This window comes from Hippoglossus hippoglossus, chromosome 5 (genome assembly GCF_009819705.1).
Source record: "Hippoglossus hippoglossus isolate fHipHip1 chromosome 5, fHipHip1.pri, whole genome shotgun sequence".
Lineage (NCBI taxonomy): Eukaryota > Metazoa > Chordata > Actinopteri > Pleuronectiformes > Pleuronectidae > Hippoglossus > Hippoglossus hippoglossus.
The window spans coordinates 16,703,043-16,726,499 of record NC_047155.1 but is presented as its reverse complement, the minus strand read 5'-3'; the positions used below and the strand labels follow the sequence as shown (position 1 = coordinate 16,726,499).

At 38.4% G+C, this 23,457-nt stretch overlaps 1 protein-coding gene across 50 annotated transcripts; it reads left to right on the top strand.

The window, feature by feature from the left end:
* Positions 1-1,006: 1,006 nt before the first annotated feature.
* On the top strand, positions 1,007-21,565 carry znf740a (zinc finger protein 740a). Of its 50 annotated transcripts, none has more exons than XM_034585828.1 (22): positions 1,011-1,342; positions 3,704-3,866; positions 4,063-4,245; positions 4,753-4,869; positions 5,612-5,732; positions 5,981-6,064; positions 8,050-8,064; positions 8,339-8,452; positions 9,729-9,812; positions 10,235-10,318; positions 10,785-10,868; positions 11,179-11,262; positions 11,777-11,860; positions 13,960-14,043; positions 14,430-14,513; positions 14,879-14,962; positions 15,396-15,479; positions 16,273-16,356; positions 16,796-16,879; positions 17,990-18,073; positions 18,474-18,592; positions 19,300-21,565. In XM_034585828.1, the coding sequence occupies exons 2-22, from the start codon at positions 3,822-3,824 to the stop codon at positions 19,471-19,473; spliced, it is 1,980 nt and encodes a 659-aa protein (XP_034441719.1). In that variant the 5' UTR covers positions 1,011-1,342; positions 3,704-3,821; the 3' UTR covers positions 19,474-21,565. The 50 variants fall into 50 exon arrangements, with proteins under 50 accessions (XP_034441747.1, XP_034441760.1, XP_034441722.1 ...); XM_034585823.1 differs by having other exon boundaries at positions 1,013-1,342; positions 4,753-4,899; XM_034585825.1 differs by having other exon boundaries at positions 1,013-1,384; positions 4,753-4,899.
* The last annotated feature ends 1,892 nt before the right edge of the window (positions 21,566-23,457 follow it).

Genomic DNA, 23,457 nt, shown 5'->3' with positions numbered 1-23,457 from the left:
AAACAGACAACCAGCACTTCGTGGCAGGGGGACTCTGTAACATAAGTGACATTGTTGATCACGACAATGGCGATGACAATAGATTCTCCAGTTCGGGGTTCTTTGTACTGAGTCGAGCTTCATCGGACATTTAATTAGCAGGTGAACAGCTCTTTGTTCTTCGGTGGCATGGCTTCAGGGTTCTATGGACTGAGTCACTTTTACAGTTTCAGAAAGAAAGCTGCAACAACCATCACCACAGGCCAAGCAAACAGCCCATTTCCAAACAGGCATGTTTAGAATGGCCACTGCACTCCTGTCTGATAAATGAGGATCACTTAAAGGTACAGTGTGTAGAATTGAGTGAGATCTAGTGGTGTAGTTGCGTGTTGCAGCTAAACAACCTGCATCTCACCCTCCCCTTCCAAACATGAAATAGAATCTGTGGTAGACTTCAGTTGTCATAAAAACTCAAAAGGTGTTAAGTTTGTCCAGTTTGGGCTACTGTAAAAAACATGGCAGCCTCTATAGAGAGGACCCTCTCCCAATGTAAACATACAGTATTTAAATATAAAGGGCTCATTCTAGGGTAAAGAAAATCACAATTCGTACAATTTAGATGAAACACACTAGTGAAAACATCACTAGGATTACTTTATATTCAATTTCTGCCAATCGATCCCTTTCACCTAAATCCTGCACACTGAACCTTTAATAAAGTGAGTGCTTGTTGTCTGGTTTCAGGCAAACATGTAAACGAAGCCAGACACAGGAAAAAGAGATGATGCACAGTGCAGAGTCAAATGAATAATGACGTCATCTCCAGTTTAACAAGCAGCTTGTCAGGAGCTCTATCACGTTATTTATCATATTGGAATTAAACTTTTTTTTTTGAAGTGGCTGCGATAAGATCAATCAAATGTTTAGATAATTGTTATTTATCTCGGGGCACATGTGATAAGTGGTTGTGGGCACCACCGTTAACACGTCCATGATGTGCACGGCCCCCGTTTTCTGTCATTGTAAGTGCCCACTCCTTCCGCTTCATCTGCGCCTCTTCAGTCGTCGTCAAACTGCGAGAGGCCGGCGCCGCTGCAAACATCGACATCCCCTTCAAGTGGGCGTTAAACCTTTACAGCAGCAGCACACACATGGATTAACGACATATATTTATTTTTTTTCGCTCCATCAAGCGACGCTCTGTGTTTCCCGGGGAGCAGACAGCCGAGGATGAGCCCTTTCTGTCCGCTGGAGGAGGCTCCGCTGCTGCTGCCGTGTGGGGGAGTGGGTTACATCCTGTGGCGTTTCCTGTGTTTGTAAACTAGACGCTGCTGAAAAAACGTCGGAGGCGTGAGGCTAAAAGGTAGATACACACACGTCTTCTCGTCTCTTCCCTCGATGCTCCGTGAGTTTGAACTGTGCATTCGCTTCCCCGTTATCTCGAGCGTGTTGTGTGTGTGAAGATGATGCTCAGAATGGCAGCGTGTGCGGGGTTTCACCGAATATCGCAAGCGTCTACGTTAGCCACGGCTAGCTGGCTAACAAACGTTAGCTGGAGCGTCGGGACGGGAGGGGGGAGGCTCTCGCAGCGACGGCCATCACGAATGTCTTTATCGCTCAATCTCGTCTTGAGCCAGTTGAGGCTGTGTCTTCAAAGTGGTATCGTGGCGAAAATATATAATCGATGGAGCCCGTGAGATATACGCGGATGTGAAACCACCGTACCGTGGCGGTAACCAGGTGGGCGTTGGGGGGGCTCTTTTGCTAGCGATGTAGTGTTCGTGGGCGCCAGCGAGCAGTTAGCTTTTGGCTAGCTGGAGTTAGCCAGCTTGTTCAACATCAGCAGACTTAAGGAGAGGGTGGGTGGTGGTGGTGGTGCGAGGGCCAGTTCCACCAGTACTGGGTAAAATACATAACCACATAGTGTTATTGGTATTAAACTACTCGACGAAAGCCAATTGAACAACTATACTCGTCTTTCTTTTCATTAGCGTTAGCAAATGTTAGCGCCCGCAGTCTATTTTTCTTAGCAACGCTAGCTCGCTAACCACTGGTTAAAGCACTGTAGCGTTTAACTGCACCTCTGCCCATCGTAAACTTTTATTATGGCTCACAGGCCCCACAGTTAACTTGTGCCACAGTTGGACTGCAGAACAGACACAGGTAAAACGTACTTTGAAGTAGGGAAAGTGGTCATGAGTTCGAGCCAAGTGTCTTCGAAGAACGTTACGTTAACGGCCTACTCGTAACGGGCTAGTTAACAAACCCCATGTCAGAAAGAAAAGCGTAGGACCAGGTTAGCATGGGTTCACACCGCGTAGGTTGTGAAGGCTTCCACAGTTAATGTCGAGGTTCGACCACAGTCAATGCTAGATACCCTTTCGTAATACGTAGTAAAAAGTGTGTGGTAGAGGTTTGGACGATTTCTTCAGAGCATGTTTCGTTATTTTGAGTTGGATTCTTAAATAAGCCCCTAAACATAACGTACGAATTGAATACTCTGCAAACCAATATAGATATTGAAATATTTATATATATTTTTAACATTGTCGGTGTGATTACATTATGGTTGAGTGATGCAGAGAACAGTCATTTACACAAAGTGTTTTGGGTTTTCTTATGTCTTTTAGGGGTGAGTTCAATGTTGTTAGAAGTGGTTCTGCACATTTAGTTGTCTGATCTAAGGTTCTTTGGCTGGTTTGTGACTTGTGAGGACGTGCATTTGTTATCACTTTTTTTTCTGGACCAAAAATTCACCAACACCCACTAACATCAGCTTGTGTGTTCAGCGGGAAATGGTGCGGTCAGCTTTCAATCTCGAGTCAAATGACTACAATAGTCACAGGTATTTATCAGCTCTGGCTCCAATTGACAATGATGCCACCTAAGTGGACACGCTAGTTCCTGCGTCTTTTCTGGTGCAAACACTAGTCGGGCCCCATTATCAACAATGATTTCATGCAATGAAGGCTCGTCTCAGCCACTAATTCCGTCTGCCTCCGACTCGCAATTCAAGCTAACATTGTTCCGTACACATTTAGTTTGAAGTGACCAAAGAAATTTATTAAAAGCAACCACCATAATAAAGTCACTGGCCTCAATGCTGCTTTCTCAGCTCTCTAACTCTGTTTTCATGCATGTTGTTGATGTTGAAAATTACACGAGTAAAAAAACAAACAAATGGAAACTTGCCTTCTGTCAATGGAAAGGAGCTACTTGCTGAAAATTTAAGTAATGGTTACATATTTGTTACCTTTGTTGTGGAAGGGGGTAGGATACCCAGTTAAATTCCCAATCACAATGTACATACGGTCAGATTGTACTGATGTATAGGGGCTACACAGAAGCAAATAATTATGGATGTTCATTAATTGCTTACCATGGTCAACTAGGGTAGCTCTGAAAGGGAGAAAAAACTAAACAAAAAGCATATTACAAAAGCAGTATAAAGTATCATTGATCAAATATTGGCAGTTAGTAAACACTGTCAGTTTGTCAAGGTAAGTATTCTGACTAATTTGTATGAAGAAAAACCTTGTCTCCTGACATGGTTACGTGGATAGGGAAGAATATTCATGCCTGTTATGTTTTCGATGTTTAAATGTCATTGTGAAAAATCCCCATCCTAACTGGAGTTAATGAAGTGTGTAATGATAAAGACAGCGAGTGATGCTGTTGTGATTTAATGTTTGTCTGTTTCATCCACATCCTCCTCCTTCCTCAGTTTTAATGCTAGATGAGTGAGGTGGGTGTGGCTTCCCACCAGCCCGACCATCCTGACTGACGGATCTCTGGATGACCTTGTCCCCACCCCTGTCCCTGCGCTCACATACACCACAGCAATGTCACATCTGCCCAGCAGCTCAGTCCGCGACCATATGAAATGGGTTTGTTTTGAAAACACCAAAGTGGTTACCAATAACTTTATCTGCAGTCATGTGTCACTCAGGATGTTGTCGATGATGACTAGCTTGTTAAATGCCACGTAACTAGCAGTTTTGTTGTAAATTCAAATTGCAGACTGTTTTTACATGTTTGATACAGTTGGTAATGTGGTCTTCTTTTTTTGTTGTTTTTCTGTAGGCGGGGCTGCTTGGCTGCGAAGCTGTCCTCTCCAGTATGGCCCTGATGCAGGCCAGTTCCATGGCTGCTCCGCCCAAAAAAATGATGGCTCCACTTGGCCATGTACCACAGCAGAGAGACGGACCTGACCGTGGTCCCCAGAGCCACATGATCCTCCCCTCTGGAATGAGCTGTCCACCCCTGGTTAGCACCCATTTTTGAAATGCAGAGTAAAAATAGGGTGGTTATATTCTATGCATTTGATCTTGTAAAGGGTGTAAACACATTGGCTTTATGAAAATGTCTTTGTTGAAAAACTTTACCTCTGAATTCATCTCAGGTGTTAGCAGATAAATTGAATGGCATATATAGAACTATCTCACTATATGGCTTACTGCAGGGTTGTATGTAATTAAAAATAGTTACAGTTTTAGAGGCATCACATAGCTCATTGTCCTTATTCCTGAGAACAGCTTTCTTGTTAATTATTAACAAATCCCTGCCCCAACCAGCACAATATATGGCTGATTATTTTAAATCATGTGTTGATTGTTGAAATCTATAAACCTACACTATTCAACACTTGTTTCTTCAGCTCAAAGTGGCAAAAATGCAGCCGAAAGTGGTGCATTTAATTTGAGTCATGTTCAGATTCAAATTTTTTGTTTATAAATGAAATGAGAAAATAATGGACTTTTTCTGGCCCTGTAGCTTATCCGGAAGGAAGGTGAATACCAAGCTCCCCGCCTGCTGGATGAGAAGGAGATGAGAGCCAACGAGGACATGCAGCAGAAAAAAAAGAACAGGAAATCAGTGACGCCCTGTAAAGTGAGAGAACAAGAAGGAAGGGGAGGGAAGGTCAGTGGGTGCGCTCGCTAAATGGGGAATGGTCTCTTCTGTGCATATTTATTTGATCTTATTACGTGAAATACGTCTTTAGCTGCTTGCACACATTTTTGTCAACGCATTTGACTATATTGGAGTGCGCATGGCACTGGGCCTTCATGTGTGCTCATTTTGTTTGTGTGGGGGTGGGGGGAGGAGTTCAGGGAAGATGTGGAGGGGGTGGAGGATCTCTGGAGAGGAAAGTGGGGGAGGGGAGCAGAGTGAAGCGGAGCACAATAACTGCAGTTGTGTGCATAGCAGGGGGAGCTGTAACGTGAGGGCATTAGGCCATTGGAAGAATTGGGGGGTATTTCTCAATTTAGATGTGAATTTCATGTAGTAAAAAAGCAGAAAAAACTTTGGTGTCTTGCTTATTATGCCAAAGACAATTTGGGATGTAGAAATTACAAAACGTCAAAAATATCTACAAAACAACATTTGGGGTAAACTCTAAAGAATGTTGTTGTATGTAATACTCAATATGCACATTTAAAAATAAAATAATGTAATTTCAGAGGAATTTTATGTTTTCATCCGATTCTGAGCAGCTGGGTGGGTACGTGTGAGACGTGTACCATTGTTTTTTTTTTTGTGGTAAAAAGGTCTGTACATTTATTTATATTAGTGCGTTATCAAGGGGGGGATGAGAAACAAATAATGAACCATTATTCTTTACTGTCCTCAGGGCACAGGTGGAGATGAGAACGGTCCATCATCTAAAGTGCAGAAAAACTTTATTTGTGATCACTGTTATGGAGCATTTAGGAGCGGATACCACCTGAAGAGACATATCCTCATTCATACAGGTATGGGTCACGCTTAGAATAATTCGCATTCACAGTTAAGCCAAAAAGCTTTTATTGCTTGAATACATGAGTCATTTGTTGAAAGTGACCCTGAGAGCTTGAGTTGGACTGAATCTGGGAGTGTGCAGCTACTGTAAGGATTTTCAATGGCCTGCTTTAAAAACCTTGTTTTGGTAATAGCTTTTGCCCCACAGCTAATTGGTGGTATCTGTGGGGACTTTGACTAAAACTGGTGCTCTTCGGTTTAGGGGAGAAGCCGTATGCTTGTGCCGTATGTGACATGAGGTTTATTCAGCGTTACCACCTGGAGAGACACAGCCTCATTCATACGGGTATGCGTCCTTTAACCGTACCCATACAACATAAATCTGACTACCTCTGTAGTCAATGGACAAATGCTCAGGTTTCATTTTGTCTGTGGACAGTAATTTCCAACAAAGCCCACCCCCAAAATCTATTCAGACCATAAAGCACAGTATTTGTTTTACAAATGTTGATCCCTCAACACCAAACATTTTATTTCTTAAAATGATTCAACACAGTACGGTCCAATAGTCCAGAGTCCACTATTAAAAACTCTATCCTTTTCTCAAAAATATCTAAACATATAGTGCTGTTGAGTTGTGGTATCTTTAGAGGGATACATTTGTTGTGGTTTTTTGTTGTAGTTGTAATCTCTTGCTAATTGCAAAGTTTAGATTTGTCTGTAATAACAACTTTCTTCTTCCTCTGCTGTGATATATTGATATTGCTTGACACATATTTGACCATTTGTTTTAACTTCTTTAGTTGATAAGTGAAGCAGGAGGTTGTTCATTATTTGGAGTTGCATTGTTGATGCAAATGCTGTTGTGCCTTGCAAAGATATGAGCTGATACACTGTTCCTTATATGCTGTGCTCACTTTAAAGCATAACTTCACTCAGGCTTATAATCCAGCATGTTCTTCCATCCAGCAGTTGTTGCATGCCCCATAAGCACTGTGTGCAGTACAACACTTCACAATGCTGTATCACAGAAAGAGATGAAGCGGTATGAACATTTTGTATCACGATTATAGTGACCAAAATGATCACGATTATCAGTATAATCACAGTATTTTTAAGATGTGCTGTAAATGTTCAAAAGTTACTGATACACATACTGTAGTAATTTCACCAAGTTCTATATTGACCTATACATTACCAATAAAAACCATGATAGTATTTTCATTATTTATTGAAGGTCAACAACTTGTGTTACGTCGTTGACATCAACCCCAAATGTTAGAGTCGGAACATAAATCAGTGTTTGTTAAACGCATGCACTTTGGCGACAGTGGATGTTAGCATTTGTTCTGCGGCTACAGCCCCGACCATCCTGCTGCTCCTTTTATAACACACAACAAATGCTGCACTTGGAATTTTATTCAATGTGTTTAAATACACAACAAAACTCTCAAGCAAATCAAACAAAGTCAACTTCACACATGCACATAACAAACCCACGTTGCATGCTGCACAAGCGCCTCTGTGTGGGACACTTGTTCACTGTGGTCGATGCTCGACAGTTTTCAACATGAGCTTTACACTGGTAATCAACTGGGGTTATAATGATAATTGAAATTTCACACAGTAATGCTAACCGTCAGGAATTTTATGTGGTGAAATGTAAAACCAGTAACCGTTTCATCCCTAGTCACGGCTGCTTGTAGTCACAAGTATAGGAAACCACATCTGCCCCCCCTCATTGTTCGACCATACTGGCTCTTATTTGGGACGATTTGACATGAGAAAATCTTTTCAGCATGCAGTCCCTGTCGAACTTTAAGTTCAGGACCAGGTTGTAGCAACACATCGGCTATATTAGTTTGTCAACATTATGGGTTTCTCAGCTGAAAGACCAAAATAATTAATGCAATGAGTGAATTTCTTTTATCTAAATTATTGATTTGTATCAGCACAGTATTCCATCAAGACAAGTGAGAAAGACGCATGATTTCAGTTGCTGAAAAAAGACAATAGACATATCAGGAAGACTTTTTGATAGTGGACTTAAAAGTGGACTTTAACTTGTGGACCCCAAAGTATGTATGTCAAAGGCTCAAAGCATAGGCCACAAAATGCAAGATTTATAAATTTATTCATGTATTAATCATCACTTTTGTATGTAATTATTACTTTGTCAGTGAAATAACTGCATGGACATCAAAGGACTATGTTCTTAATTGTTTATATAAAATGAAAAGTGAGGAGTATATTGAAAAACATTTTATGTATAGTTTCAGTATTTGCGTTGCACCCTTTCACACAAAATTCTTTGTTTTTCATTGTTTAAAGAAGTGTGCACTGTGGGTAAGTCAACTTCCAACCTCGTTTTTCCAAGTCAGTGTCTACTGGCCCAGTATTCATAAAGAGAAATGCAAATCTACCCAACTCAGTTGGCATATATATGTAAATATACCATATTATTCCAAATATACTATATTATTCCTATATCTCAGTAGCTCTTCGTGGCAACACTGCATCTGTTCTTTCTGTTTTCCACATAATAAATTATGTATTTTTGTCACATTTTCACTTATTTGATAGACTGAATAGCTAATAATTCTATGCTCTGTGTGTGTAGGGGTGAAGCCGTATGCTTGTCCCATGTGTGACATGAGGTTTTTCCAGCGTTACCACCTGGAGAGACACAGACTCACTCATACGGGTATGAGTCCATTTACCGTACCCAGTTCAAGTTAAGAAACTTAATTTAATGACCTAGTCTTGTCTAGGTCACTTTCTTACTAAGGAGAGGCGGCATTTAAAGTCACCTTTTCCTCAGCAAAAGTTTTTGTTCTCATTCATGTATCATTTGGAAATCCAGACAAAATAGACATGTAGAATCATTGGCCATTTTACCATACAAGTTTAATAAATACCTTTTCCTGTGGACCCCTCAAAGTGTATTATCCATCTTGTACCATTGCTGTTAAACACAATTTTCTCTTTTTTTTATTTTCTTGGTTAAGAGTTTCTGCTGCTGCCTTGTTCGCAGAGCTGAAGAGTTCAGACAGCTTATTTATTAATTACTATTATTGTGGATGAGGAGCTTTGAGTACTTTTGAAGGAAGCAGCATGGTTTCACAGCCAAAGTATAGGAGATGGGGTTGAGTGGTCAAAATGAGGCGACAAAATCTTATCTAAATACTGTTGTTTGAAGGATCTAATTCTTCAGGAGAAAAGCTCACTCTGGATTTTGGAAAATATGTCTATTTTTACAAAATACCAAATAATTAAAAATAAATGTTTAATAGTGGGCAACGGTTTTGTTGTTACTCCTGCACTGACCAGTCATGTTGCAGTAGCTGATTAACTGAGGCCATGGTATATTATGGGAATAGTCCTTTGATGTCCACACTTATTTTACAAGCAGACTATTGGCTGCACAACTCTTGTTTCTAAACTGTAATTGTCTGGCTTTTTAAATTTAAGATTTGTATTTTATTCATTGTGTGATTGCTTAAAGCAGGTGCTTTTGCTGTTAATGGCGGAGATCAGATTGGAAGCTTTTGAAAGTCGTGCTAGTTGAGTGCTAGAAAACACTTGTAACATTTGAAAGCATCAAATGCTTTCATGCCACCATAAGTCGAATTGATGTGCACCATATAGCTGTAAGCTGATGTTGAGAGGTGGAAAAGTGTGCTAATGTTTCTGCTTCAGCTGCCCAGTATGATCACCGTCTTAGGCTTTTGTTGCTATCTCGATGTTGACTACCTTTTAAACACGCTTGGCTCATATATTGTGTTGCTGTTCTGTTTCATGATGTATTGTGGATAATTTGAAAATGAATGCTCCCCATATCAGAAGACACGTTTACCAATTGGAGGCAAAACAAATCGCTCCTTTGCATGAAGCTTGATTAGAATGTATAATGTTTGCAAGGTCCGAGTGGTGTAACTTCTCTGAATGATGTGTGCCTTTTGATGCAAAAGGATTGTCATAGCTAATCTGCCGATACTTTGTGTATGTAGGGGTGAAGCCCTACGCTTGCTCCATGTGTGACATGAGGTTCTTCCAACGTTACCATCTGGCAAGACACAGCCTCACTCATACTGGTACGCGTCTGCTTATTCGAGTTCATTAGATTGTGCTGTTTTAAAAGTAACGTTTCAGTACAGTTTTATTTTTATAGTGCCAAATCACAACATATTATCACAAAGCACTTGATAGAGTGAGATTTTTTTAACTCAGCAGTAAAAACTGAGATTTAAGGTAACCCGCTAACATTCACATTTTCATAAACATAAAGATGTATCCAGACATGTATTAGTTGTAAGAATATAAAACTTTTTTAAGCTCCTCATGTAAATACATGCATACATTGTGCAGCACCTGAATACACAACAACCCCTGATGACTTTTCTACTTTGGCTGATGGTTTAATGTAGAAGCAAGATTTATTTGAAAGGAAGAGTTGATGGATATTTGTTGAAACTTATTTTTCTGTTTCTTATATTTACATACTTTTTGTGTGTAGGGGTGAAGCCATACGCTTGCTCCATGTGTGACATGAGATTTTTCCAACGCTACCACTTGGCAAGACACAGCCTCACTCACACGGGTATGGGTTTGCCCTTCTTTGTTACATTAGAGCCCAAGTACCCAGTTTACTGAAGTTTATCTGTCCCTTTGTTACCTTAGAGCCCAAATACCCAGTTTACTGAAGTTTATCTGTCCCCTTTGTTATAAATTGATTTGAGTCTAGTTTTTAAAATACACATAGGCATGAAGCCGATGTAAACACTGGGGCATGCTGTAGATGCCGTTTTGGTTTTGACTTGACGCTTTAAGGCAGCATTGTGATCTGTAGTAATAACTTTTAATACCAATAAACACTTTCATCCTTTTCAATGCATGTCAGCATTATAGACCCCGCAGAGAGATAAGAAAATGTTAGTATTATACATGTAGTGTTCAGTTATGTAAGTGCCACTGTGTTTGGCATGTCTGGATACATGATATAAGTGAGTGTGTCCTGTTCAGTTCATTGTGTTGTCTTTACAAAATACTTTGCTCTGTGTGTGCAGGGGTGAAGCCATATGCTTGCTCCATGTGTGACATGAGATTTTTCCAGAGATACCACCTGGCAAGACACACTCTCACCCATACGGGTATAAGTTTTACTTATCCCTCTCACTTGTGTGTAGGCATTGCCTACCTGTGAGACTATAGTAAATTGTAATTTGTGCTACTCAATATTCTTGATTATGTAAGATTAGAGAACTTGTAGGTTTTTCATTTATCTATTTGCTAACTGCTTTTTGGGTTGACACATTTTATATCTTGTGTATATATAGACTAGTTAGTCATGAACATACATAGACCTTGCAATGACATACCACTGACTCGTGTGTAAAATGACATATGTTGTGTATATAGTTGATGAGAAGTCTTTTCTAAAGTTTGGTACTGTGCGTTTAGGGGTGAAGCCATACGCTTGCTCCATGTGTGACATGAGGTTCTTCCAGCGTTACCATTTGGCAAGACACAGCCTCACTCACACGGGTATGCTTGAATTAATTGTTCCCCTTTCAGAATGAAACCTTTGATATAAAACTCCACATGATTGTTTGTATTGATAACTCCCTCTATATATGATCCATAATACGCCATTGTTGGTAAATTGACTTCCCTTTCAAAAATGTTTAATAGATAATTTTGTAGGCTTTGTTGGAAATCTGTCCACTGAGAAAGTGACTCTCTGATCAGTTTCTGATTAACACTGTAATGGTACTGCTGCATGTTGAGCATTATATTACATGGTTATTAAAAGGAGCATTACACTGAAAAGCATTTTAAGTTAGCAGGTCACTGAATAATGCACAAGGTTGTCTGAATAGCAACCTGTAAACCCTGTTTTTTCTGAATTATGATTTACCATGACTCTTGGTCTGCTGGTTCTTGAACTCTTCAGTGTAATGCAACTTTGTAACACAGCATGCAACCTGAAATACTATCATTCTGAATTGAACTTCGTCAGTGTGTTGAAGTACATCTAACTTTCTTGTGCTCTGTTTAGGGGTGAAGCCATATGCTTGTACCATGTGTGACATGAGGTTTATACAACGGTACCAACTGGAAAGACACAGTCTCACTCATACAGGTACGTATCATCTCAACCCGCTTTCTCCTCTATTTTGGTCCAGCATGTGCCCACATTAATGTTTACATGGCTGCTTCAAACTCGAGTTTGTATTGCTTTCTGTCACCGTATTGACAAGTGATAATGTTTCATGTCACATTTACAAGGAGCTTCATAAGCATGCGCATAATAATGTAATACTGCAAAGACTTTGCCTATGAAATGACATGATGACCATGAAGCAAAAAGTCTCTTCACTTTGGTTTGTAGTTTTATAAAGATATATTGCTTATCATTGATAATTGTTTAGGTTTTAGATTTCTGCAAGCATTAATATATTTACATTATGTTTTACTTTTACTTTGAATCAACTAAAATCTGCTGCAAGTTTCTACCTTGACACAATACAGCATTGCATAATTAATCATTTTTAATTTCAAAATTTTTTGCCTACATGATTAATAAACAATCTCAAATGAACAAAAAGTATAATGGAAAAGAGGAACACCTAAAATATGTCAAAGTATCTGTGACCTGCAGATTAAAACGTAACTGCACATTAAGATCTCTTTCCTATTTTTATACTTGATACTTGACTACGAGGATAATTTGATTACCCTTATGACTGAAGTCAATTGGAGTCGACCATTCCCCATCTTAAATTACACGTTCACATTATTAATGCATATTAAAGTTGTGTGAGCGAAGATCAACTTTGTCCAAAAACTGCGTCAAACTGGGTCAAGAAAGGTGTTCACTGTGGAGCAGCTGTAGATGTGTCACAGCCTGCAGCTCACCTGTGTGGGGTAAAAACACTGCAGGGTTTCAGCTGATGTTAATGGGACTTAAGTTTATATTTAAGCCAAACATCTCATAAGGTCGAGTCATTGTGTCATTTCACATTCAAAGTAATGATGAATAAATAACACATAATCCTCTTTTCTGAATAGTTTTATTTGCTATTATATTTGAGATTTGTGTAATGACAATATGACAGTATAATTTTTAGATTTGAAGTGAGAGCAAAGTTGTTGTTTTAATTATAAGCTATCTTCTGTATGATGATTTCTGAGTATTGTCTGTCACTATAAATCAATTTAAATCAGAGTTGCTCTGCAAACCAATGTCTAATATTAAAGGGGACCCATTATGCTTTTTTCTTATCTTATCTTGTGTTACAATAACCATATTAGACATGGGTCAGATTTAAGTCATTATTTCTTATATGGTAATCCAGCAGTGCCCGAGCATGGAAATAACCACAGTTGAATAATGTTCTGCGACAGTAGAATAACTTTCTACTTGCAACATTAGCATTGTATTTTCCGTTGATCACTTAATTCTGCGCTATATTGCATTTCCCACACAAACAACTATTAATGGTAATATACAGAAAAATGATTACATGCACATTGTGACTGAAAGACAGAATCCACCGCTTTCTCATGTTATAAGCAGTTAATGGACATGCTATTTTTCAAACAGATGTTTTGTGGGAATCTTTGCACTCTTCAGATCTCTGTGCTGTCCTCTCTGTTATTCCAGACTGACACGCTGGTACGCTGATATAGTTCCTGTATAAAAATATAGAGCTGGAAATAGGCATAATGTGTCCCTTTTAATGTGTTGTTCATAGTTGTTTACCAACTGCCTAAAATTGTCTAACCTCTGTGATCAGCGTGACCAAACCTTTTGTGAAAAAATCTGTAGTGGAAATTACATGAACACAAGCACCTATTGGTATCATTCAAAAAGTTAACATGCTTTTTGTGCTTGATGGAATTTGTCCATTAGGGACCTCGATTTTGCCTCAATTGATTGTCTGGTCATTTGGTTTTTAGTCTTGAAAATAAGCTCATGTTGCGGTCTACACAATTATTTTTTTTTTCCCGAATCTGAACTTTCATCATCGATCTTCAGCGGTTATGGTGTTCTTCAATCAGATGTAAAATTTAATTTCCAATTGGAATAGCAGTTTTCTGAATCATGCTGGATTTTCCAGTGGAAACAAAGCGCTGACGAGTGCAACCAAACTTTACTAAGCATTTAGTAAAGTTTAGCATTGATCATTTTTGGCAGTTGAATCTCTAAATGCTAAAGTTGGTGCTTTGTGTGCATAGGGGTGAAGCCGTACGCTTGCACCATGTGTGACAAGAGGTTTTTTCAGCGCTACCACCTGGCGAGACACAGCCTCACTCATATGGGTATGCGTTTGCTAATCTTAACCCAGTCCCAAGATTAGGATGCTGCAACATCTGAATGCTCGTTCTAACATTAAATATCTTTATTCATACACAGATTATGATGGATCAGATATACTTTAATTGTTAATGGCCACTAGACGACGACATCATCTCATGTATTGTGTAAATGCCTTTTAGATTTCTGGGAACTTTGTAATTTATAACTTGTCATATTATATTGTACTCTTGTAAGTAAATTTAGGGTTTAACATTGGTTATTAACCACAGATATCAATTTAGTGCAGACTGGTATTCTTCAATGATGAAGTACAGATTTATTTTATTCTATCATTTATTTTCTTAGTGGCAGAGACACAAAATTAATGTTTCTGATGCTCTGCATTTAGGTGTGAAACCTTATGCTTGCACCATGTGTGACATGAAGTTTTTTCAGCGTTACCACCTGGCGAGACACAGCCTCACTCATACGGGTATGGGTCCGTGCACCGTGCCCATGACATTCAGTGTTAGAAATCAGTGTGCACAGTGAACACTTCAGTCATATAACTGTTATGTTTAGGGCAAATGTCAAGATGCAGTAAGTTTTAATATAGTAGTTTCAGAGTCTGTATCATCATATGAGAAAAGCAGCATAACTGTGAATCATTATTTTGTTCTTCTGATGTTTGTTGGTAACTACAACACAACAAGGATAGAGGATTGTTTTTAAAGTTTTCAGTTTTTTGCATGAATTGGCAATTGTGTGGTTAATAACCAATAGCATAGATATTAATTTCAAAATTTAGCCAAATTGAAAGTGAGGCCAAGTAATATAATATTGCTACTTTACATTTAGGTGTGAAACCTTATGCTTGCACCATGTGTGACAAGAGGTTTTTTCAGCGCTACCACCTGGCGAGACACAGCCTCACTCATATGGGTATGCGTCCGCCCACCTTACCCATGTCACTGAAATCAGACTGTATTTACATAATGCCAGATACAAAGTCAGGCATTTAAAGCAATTGTCAATTATCTTTTGAACTTACCTGTAGAACAATTTCTTGGTCAAGCCTCACTAACATGAAGCAAAAGCAACCATTAAGTCCTAGTGTGTAAAGACAGGACTGCAGCATCATCAGCTCATGTGATGTGTTTATTTGTGGATGTGGGAATTGGAAGTATTCTTTATTGGATTTGGAGAAAAAAAAACCAATGAGCAATAATTTCCCGAAGACATTCTCATAGAACTAAAAAGTGGTTAACAACCCATCAATTCTTCATAGTTGCTAGGTGTGTATTGCTTATTGATGGATTGTGAACACAAATTAAGTTTCAAGTCTGAAAATAATACCCTAATGCTCTGCGTTTAGGTGTGAAACCTTTTGCTTGTACCATGTGTGACATGAGGTTTGTTCAGCGTTACCACCTGGCGAGACACAGCCTCACTCATACGGGTATGCATCAGTGCATTTGCCCTTCTCACATTTTGTAGGTCATTATTACTTAGTCTTTATTGCGCCAATATCAGCAGCTCAAACGGTTTCAAAGTAGAAGTTTGATATAAGAGAGAGTACATTAAGTATTTGTGTGTAAACCTTTCAAGCACCAAGAATTTGCTTTGTGAAAGACATTTCTATTACAATTAGAATAATGTAGTTAGAATTAATACATTCCCTCTTGGACAATTGGCACCTTCCAAAATAATTAATTGAAAAGCCTAAAAACCAGCAGCACAAACACATTTGGCTTCATCCTTTGCTTTCAAACTCAACTACATGTTTAGTTATCACAATTCTTAGAAAATAGCTTTTCAAAAAAGAATTCCGCAGCCCTCTTTTAATAGGCTCATTCATCCGTGATAAAGATAAAACAAACATGAAACATGTGCTGGAGTTAAGTTGCTCAGTGGTACGTAATTTCAAAGACCCAAATACATGGTCATTTATTAACATGATTTAAATTCTACCTGAGTTAATAGGCTGTTTAAACGAGGTACATTAAAGGTATTGAATGATTTGTAATTGCAACTCTAATGATAGTCAATCAATTTTATTTCTGATATAGCTAAAACAATGACTTTTGTAGCTGTTTTGGTAAAATAAAGTGTTGCAGAAAGGAAGCATTTGACATATCTTTATGTTTTAGCATTAATTGGCACATGTGTGGTTAATAACCAATAGCGCAGGTATTTATGGTAAAGAATGCAAAGTGAGGTAAAGTAATATAATATTGCTACTTTGCGTTTAGGTGTGAAACCTTACGCTTGCACCATGTGTGACAAGAGGTTTTTTCAGCGCTACCACCTGGCGAGACACAGCCTCACTCATATGGGTATGCGTCCGCCCACCCTACCCATGTCACTGAAATCAGACTGTCTTTACATTATGCCAGATACAACTGTCTGAGGCTATTATTAATATTCTGTAAAAGTAAATATTACTTTTGTCTTGATCAATAGTATCACACAACATATACGTAAATGCAACATTGAAGTAAAACCTTTACATGTAAATGAATACAGGACTGTGACATCATCAGCTCATGTGATGTGTTAAGTAGTGGATTACTAATTTGATCAACTCAGTTTGATGCCAATTTAATTGGATTTGGAGAAAAAATATTAAGTCAACATGCTTACTTTTTAGGAAAATTTCTCAAGTGGTTAACAACCCATCAATTGTAATTAGATGTTTCAAGTACATAACTGATTGATGGATTGTGAAACAGAAACTAAAGTCCTGAAAATAATGTATTGATGCTCTACATTCAGGTGTGAAACCTTTTGCTTGCACCATGTGTGACATGAGGTTTGTTCAGCGCTACCACCTGGCGAGACACAGCCTCACTCATACGGGTATGGGTCCGTGCACCGACCCTTCTCACATGATACAGATCAACAGTTACCTTAAATTGTGCTAATATGAGGGATACGCTTGTGTGGTTAGGAAAAAAAACGTTTTTGTACTTTGTTGGGTGGCCAGGTTAGTTGCTATTACTTTAATATATTATTGTTATAGTTGTCCTCTAGAATTGCAGATAGGGTGAATCTATTGTGTGTTACACACCCATGGTTTTGCTCAAACTCATTCTCGTGTAGGTCAGGATCCAAAAGCCAATATTCTGGTTTTAAATTCCAGTTAATCCGTTTAGTTAGATGCTGTTTATTGTTGATCAGACGTTTTGAAACACTAAAATGTGAAGAAAGCAAAGGATACAGTTGCGATTTTGTTGGGTTTTAATGTTTTTTAATTTGACTCCAGTTCCACTTTGGAACACTGGTCCTTACTCTGTCCAGACTGCAATTCTTATAATAATAATAACCCAAAAAAGTGTATTTTAATGTTTTACGCGTAAACAGAAAAGCACATTTCCTATTTATCCAGACTCTCGAAATTCAATATGCATTAAAAGCACATAAAATTACTTCTACCCTACTAAAAAGGGGCCATTGCTGTATCACCTGACCATTTATCAATTGATATTTAAATGATTTCATTAGTTTGTCGTTTTATATCTTTCTACTCCATCTTAAAAGTAGAAACGGCTTTAGAAAAGTTAACTATGACTTAAACTATTTGTTAATGTTTTTGTGTTGTAAATTTAGATGTAATGGATGAGAGAATGCTGAATTGGTATTGTAGGTTTTTGCTGTGTCAAGTGAGGATTTAAATGATTATTCAGACCAAATATACCATAATTTACATATTAATCTCACACAGCACAAATAACAAGTCCTGTTGTCTTTGTTTTAAATCCTGACATGTTACATTTCGTATTTTGTTTAGAAAATTTAAGTTAGCTGTATTTTTAGTTGCATGTTTGAACACTTCAACATAAGTAAATGCAGATAAAATACATACAATTAAAAGAGTTATTAGCAGTGTTTTAGTGCTACCTTGAGCTTTACAGTTGTATGTATTGCACATGTGGCTGGTAGGGCTAATATATTGCTCTGTGTGTGTAGGGGTGAAGCCGTATGCTTGTTCCATGTGTGACATGAGGTTTATTCAGCGTAACCACCTGGAGAGACACAGCCTCACTCATACGGGTATGCGTTCCTTCACCGTACCCTCATTTACTGAGAAAGGCTCTGGCGCTTGCAACAGAACGGGGTCACAACAAACTCGAGTTTGGGTCGTCAAGTCATTTGATGGGATGTTGAACCAGCCTCAAAATACTTGCCCCAGTTTTTAGGGGCTTCTATGTTACGTACATCTAAGCCATGAAAACAAGAAATTCCACTCTGATCTACACATAATGAGTTGATGACGAGGCCTTGTAGAATATCCATTTGCTGAAACTACACGTAAAATGTACTGATAGGGCAGTGTTGTTCCAACTGTGTTGGAAAATGTATTCTGCAAAGTCAGATTAGAAAGTTGCACCCTATGTGTTGGTACAAGACGCTAAAATTGATGCATTGACTGTATGTGTGTGTGCTCTTGTAGGAGAGAAGCCATTTGCTTGTGACATGTGCGATATGAGGTTTATCCAGCGCTACCACCTTGAGAGACACAAGCGTGTCCACAGTGGGGAGAAGCCTTACCAGTGTGAACGGTGCCAGCAGGTATGTATGAATGTATGGACAGAAAATGAATTGACCCTAATGTAACATTTACGGTATTCTGAATTGTTTAACCCATTAAGACCTAAGGTGCCAAATAACAACGCACTCTAAAACCAAAGTGTTTTCTGAGGAGCAGACATTGATGGTTTAAATGTTAGGATTTTATTGTAAATCACGGCCTTAGCCCTCAACTTAAAAAAAACCCCAGAAAAAACAATAAAGCCAGCAACTTGCAGAGTTCTGGGCCCAAATTTCTTTATTGTTGATTTCATTGTTTATATAAATCTGAATTCTACTTCAATAGCACTCCCTTGCTTAAATTGTCAGGAACGCTTTTTTTTAACATAATGCATTTTGCCTTTTCCATGAGTATATCGGTGAATTACTGTGTATTTAATTTGTCACATGTTATAAAAACAAAAACATTGTGGTTGAGAAGTGCACATTTCATCCGGCTCTAAAGGGAGAAGCGCACAAATGTTGCACCCAGTCTTAGAGGTTTATACACTCGCATGTTTTTACAAATGTTGCATCCGGTCTCAATGGGTTAAATTCAGTCGTTGCATTTGTATGGATGAAATTTGCAACATGAAGATTAGTTTCTTGATATTTTTACATTAGATTTGTCTTTATTGTTTATTTCTCTTAATGCTATTTAAACACATTTACTCCAACATTTACTTGAATTGTCCAATTTGTGTTTCAAGAACTTTTCTCGGACAGACCGGCTTTTGCGGCATCGGCGGTTATGCCAGGGTCGCAACGTAGCCAAAGTAGAGAACCAGCCGTGCTGCGAACCACGTCCATATCCCCAAGAACCCCCGCCCGCACCCCCAACCTGGAGTCCTCTGCATCCCCCTCCAGGCCGGCTGGCGGTCTGACATTCCACGTTCCCTACATCCACCACACGGCTAGAGAAGGGACAAGCCACAGGGTTTCTTTTTCTCAGCTCTGTGCTCAGTGGGGCCACACTATAGCACAGACTGATCTTGCAGCTCCAGTCTTGGGATTACTAATGACAGAGGGACATTTTGTGTTATTGTTTTGTTGACTTTTTACTGTGTTTTCCTTTTTTTCCTCCCTGTTTTTTTAAAGACTAGACTTTTCTGTGATGAACAGTGGTCCTGTTTTGTACTTAATCTAATTCATTTTTGCAAAAAGAAAAAAGGTTTATTATTGTTAAAAAATATCTGCATTCGGTGGTACTCTGGAAGGGCAGTGGGGTTTGTTTATCCTGATGTCTTGGCAACAAAATGGGATGAAGTGGTGAGAAAAAAGTATTAGAGCTTCTTTCTAAGTTTCCTTATGTGGCCCATTTTGATGCAGAAGAATTGTCACTTAGGTCAAAATACATTCAACGGATCCCCCCTTTGTAAAACAAGGAAACCATTGTGTTGACGTCTCGCGGACCAGATCTTTTTTGACTCTGCAGGTAACAAAGTTACACATAAGACATTTCACTAAAAGTAGCGTCTGTTCTTAATGAAGATTACCTTGACTTCACCTTCACAGGAGGTACAGTCTTAATGATTTACTAGTGTAAATAATTGAAAATATTAATTATCATTTCACCATGGGGCTTGAGTGATGATTTTTTTTTTTATGCACAAAATGGGCCAGAAAGAAACTGGAAATTAAATTGTGTCAAACACGGTCCGTTCCCACTATTTCAGCGAAACCTTGAACACGAGTGTTACTGTACAAACAAAAAGGAATATCAGACAGTGCTTCATAACTGTAAACCAGGACTTCCAAGATGTGGATGAGAGGGCGACCTGCACGTTGTGTTCTGTGTATGCTGATGACTCAGGAAATGGCACAAGATGGCAGCCTTAGCGAGTCCTCCACTTCAGTTACGCTATTGTACTTACAGCTGTGTATATTTTCAGTGTATACAGAGATCTCCAGTGCTTAATAGAAAACTGTCTCTCAGCTCTGTCCATAGATCCTGGTCTAAAATAAGGCAGGTTGGCCACTTGAAGTCCCATTATGTTGTTTGTACAGATACTCACGTTGTGAGGTTAGTGGGGGTATACAGAATCTCGTGGCCTTAGTGTGTTCCTGTTTGTTTTCTTTTCATTTGCCTTTTTTTCTTAACTGTTTATTATTGTGGATCAGATGTATTTACTAAGATGGCACAGCCTTTCATCATCATGGTTTGTGTTTTTATTTTTTATCTTGAAGCCGTCGTGGTTACAGAATGTTGATGGCTTTAGTGGAGCTACAAAAGACGTGTTCTCCTGTCGAAAGAGGTTGTCTTTACGATGGTAATGAATATTTGGGGTCGTGTTACACAGTGTATAATCCTAAAGGAGCCCTTGGGAGTCGGACAGTCCTTGTGAGAAGTCGGTAATGCTCAATTGTTTCCCACTGCAGTGCTTTGGCCGCTCACAGGCCACAGCAGAATCAACACTCACTTGACTCTGCTTCACACTAACAATTGCCTTTTTTATCCAAATACTATGTGGTTGGTGTGTAATACTGGATGTCTGTCATGTCATTGGGTTTAGCCTTAAGTAAGTGCAGATACACAAATAATCATTGTAGTACTAAATGATATTGTAACAAACGATTTCTTTTCAAGATTGATGAACTTTGTTCGTACTCGTTTGGAGGTAATTGGCAGAGAGACGGTTGATCAGAGCCGCTGTGCTGCCTGTTGGGGAATTTCTCAAACTTGATCCTTTCTGTGATTGGATAGTTAGTGATGGCACCGTCCTGATTGAGCTGTTCAACCCAGATTCAGTGCTGGATGGGAGGATTAGTCTACCAGACGGAACATGTGCATATTAAGACGTCATAACAGAGAGCGATGGCAGGAATCCTTTAAGGGAGATTTTAGGAGACTGCAGTCTGATTTGATTTACACATTGTTTTAATTTAAAGGTTAAGATGAGACTAAGTAGACATGAAATCCCAGGTAACTTTATTTGGTCTTTGATTTATTATATGAACAGATGTTTGTGTTTGATTTTTTTTTTTTAAGTTTCAGATATGAGTTGAGGACATTTCACCAAAAGTATCAAGACAAAGTTGTGTGACGTGTAAATATGCACAAACCGGGGATTTAGTTTGAAGTGAAAGGATAAAGTTTGAGAAATGCATTACATTGCTCTGGAAACACACATTACAAGTCTGTGGAAGGGATAAGGCTGGCATGAGCACATACTGACGAATGGATAAAGGGCAATACAGTATATAGTTGACGTCACTTGTTAATACCTTTTTGTCATTTATTGTTTTTAGTATTATCAATCGCATTGTTAAAAGGCAATAGAATCCTTGAGTCTCAAATCATTTGTTTATAAGATTGAGGTTTAATTTTTCAGACGGATCAAATGATTAATTTGAGAATTTCTCATCACATTTTTGATGATTGTTTCAAGGACCTTTTTTTATTCTGATGAAAATGTAAACACTGGAGTGAAAGGAAAAAGACAAAAAAGAGATGGATTTTTTTCCTTCAGACTGTACTAGATTTTAGGTTTTAGACAAAGCCTATTTCTCCTCAACCTGACAGAAAGTGGACAGAACAATTTGGATCAGTACAGTTGAGAGCCCAGTTTGTTCAGTAATTTTGACATTAGACGCAGTAGTTCCACAAGAAAATGTTTTTTTTTTTCTTATACAAAGTCCCTGGTATTTGTAGTAAATTATATTGATAATGGTATTAGATGAACAACAGCATAACAGTAGCTATCACAGATTAGTTGTTTTCTTTATTAGTCTTGCATGCAGAGTTATGGTCCTCAGTTAAGATAGGATCTTGATATTGATTATTTTGTGTAGGAAAATGAGTGCATAAGAATAACTTCCTAAAAAAATGTTACAATGATTATTGTAAAATGGGCTAACTAATATGTACCCTTGTGATCCAATTAGTTTCAACTGTATGAAAATCAGAGGAGAGGCTTCTTATTATTATGCTGAAATAAAAGAATTTGTAAAGGAAACATGTGCTCACTTGATGTGGTAACTGAATTTGTATGTGTTTTTTAAATTCTCAAACAAGTGGTAAAGTTGAGGCATTAAAGACGAACTTACTGCTTAAATCATGCTTCAGCCAATCTGCACCGATCGCTATAATATTATCTAGCACAAGCAGTTGTGAGGTTGTATTAAGAATAATTCAATTTAATGTTATTTGATTTGTCTTTTAAGAATGAGTTCAGTAGCTTCAGATTTAACTCGCAATTAAGATCGCTCATGTCCAAAAACAATAACTTTATTTTTGTTCTGGTCTTTTGAATTCTTCTGGCATATAAGAAACATAAAAAGGTTCTTGTTTTAGTAAAACATTTTTTCAAATAATGAACATTTCAGATGGCACAATACATAAATCAGAAAAAAGGGAGTTGGCTGTAATACAAATTTTGCGTCACATAAACAGATAAACCGGAGACAAAGTGTTTGTATAGCAGCAAGCGTGGGAACATCCTGGTCTTGTTGATATATTTTATACCTCTTTAACTTTAGGCCAATTTCTTTGCCTTAACGTGACCCCATGAGTCTGCAACTGCTGGTCGCCACAACTCAAAACCCTGTGGTTCGTTCAAATGACGCTGTGGAGTCACGTTGGATTCAGACCATAGACCCTAATTGAAAAAGATGTTAACATACTTAACACCTTGCTACCCACAGGAGAGTTAACTGTTACTGTTCTCAGATATACACAATTCCAAAAATTCAAAGTAAAAAGAACTCTATATATTATTACATAATAGATATCCATATACATGAAGTTAAAACTAAAGGGGGAAAGGATAACAGACGTTAGGTTGTTTCTTGTAGGCTACATGGAGAGCTTTCAAGGACTGAGTGTAAACTTGGATTTCATTATAATGTATTTAGATGAATGTTTTTTA

What these genes read in the sequence shown, in the direction of transcription:
- znf740a (XM_034585823.1), top strand. Translation starts at nt 3,822, where the DNA reads ATGTCACATCTGCCCAGCAGCTCAGTCCGCGACCATATGAAATGG. An exon ending in ACATATCCTCATTCATACAG is followed by an intron (nt 5,733 to 5,980) that starts GTATGGGTCACG and finishes TCTTCGGTTTAG; the next exon opens with GGGAGAAGCCGTATGCTTGT. An exon ending in ATTTACCGTACCCAGTTCAA is followed by an intron (nt 8,453 to 9,728) that starts GTTAAGAAACTT and finishes TTGTGTATGTAG; the next exon opens with GGGTGAAGCCCTACGCTTGC.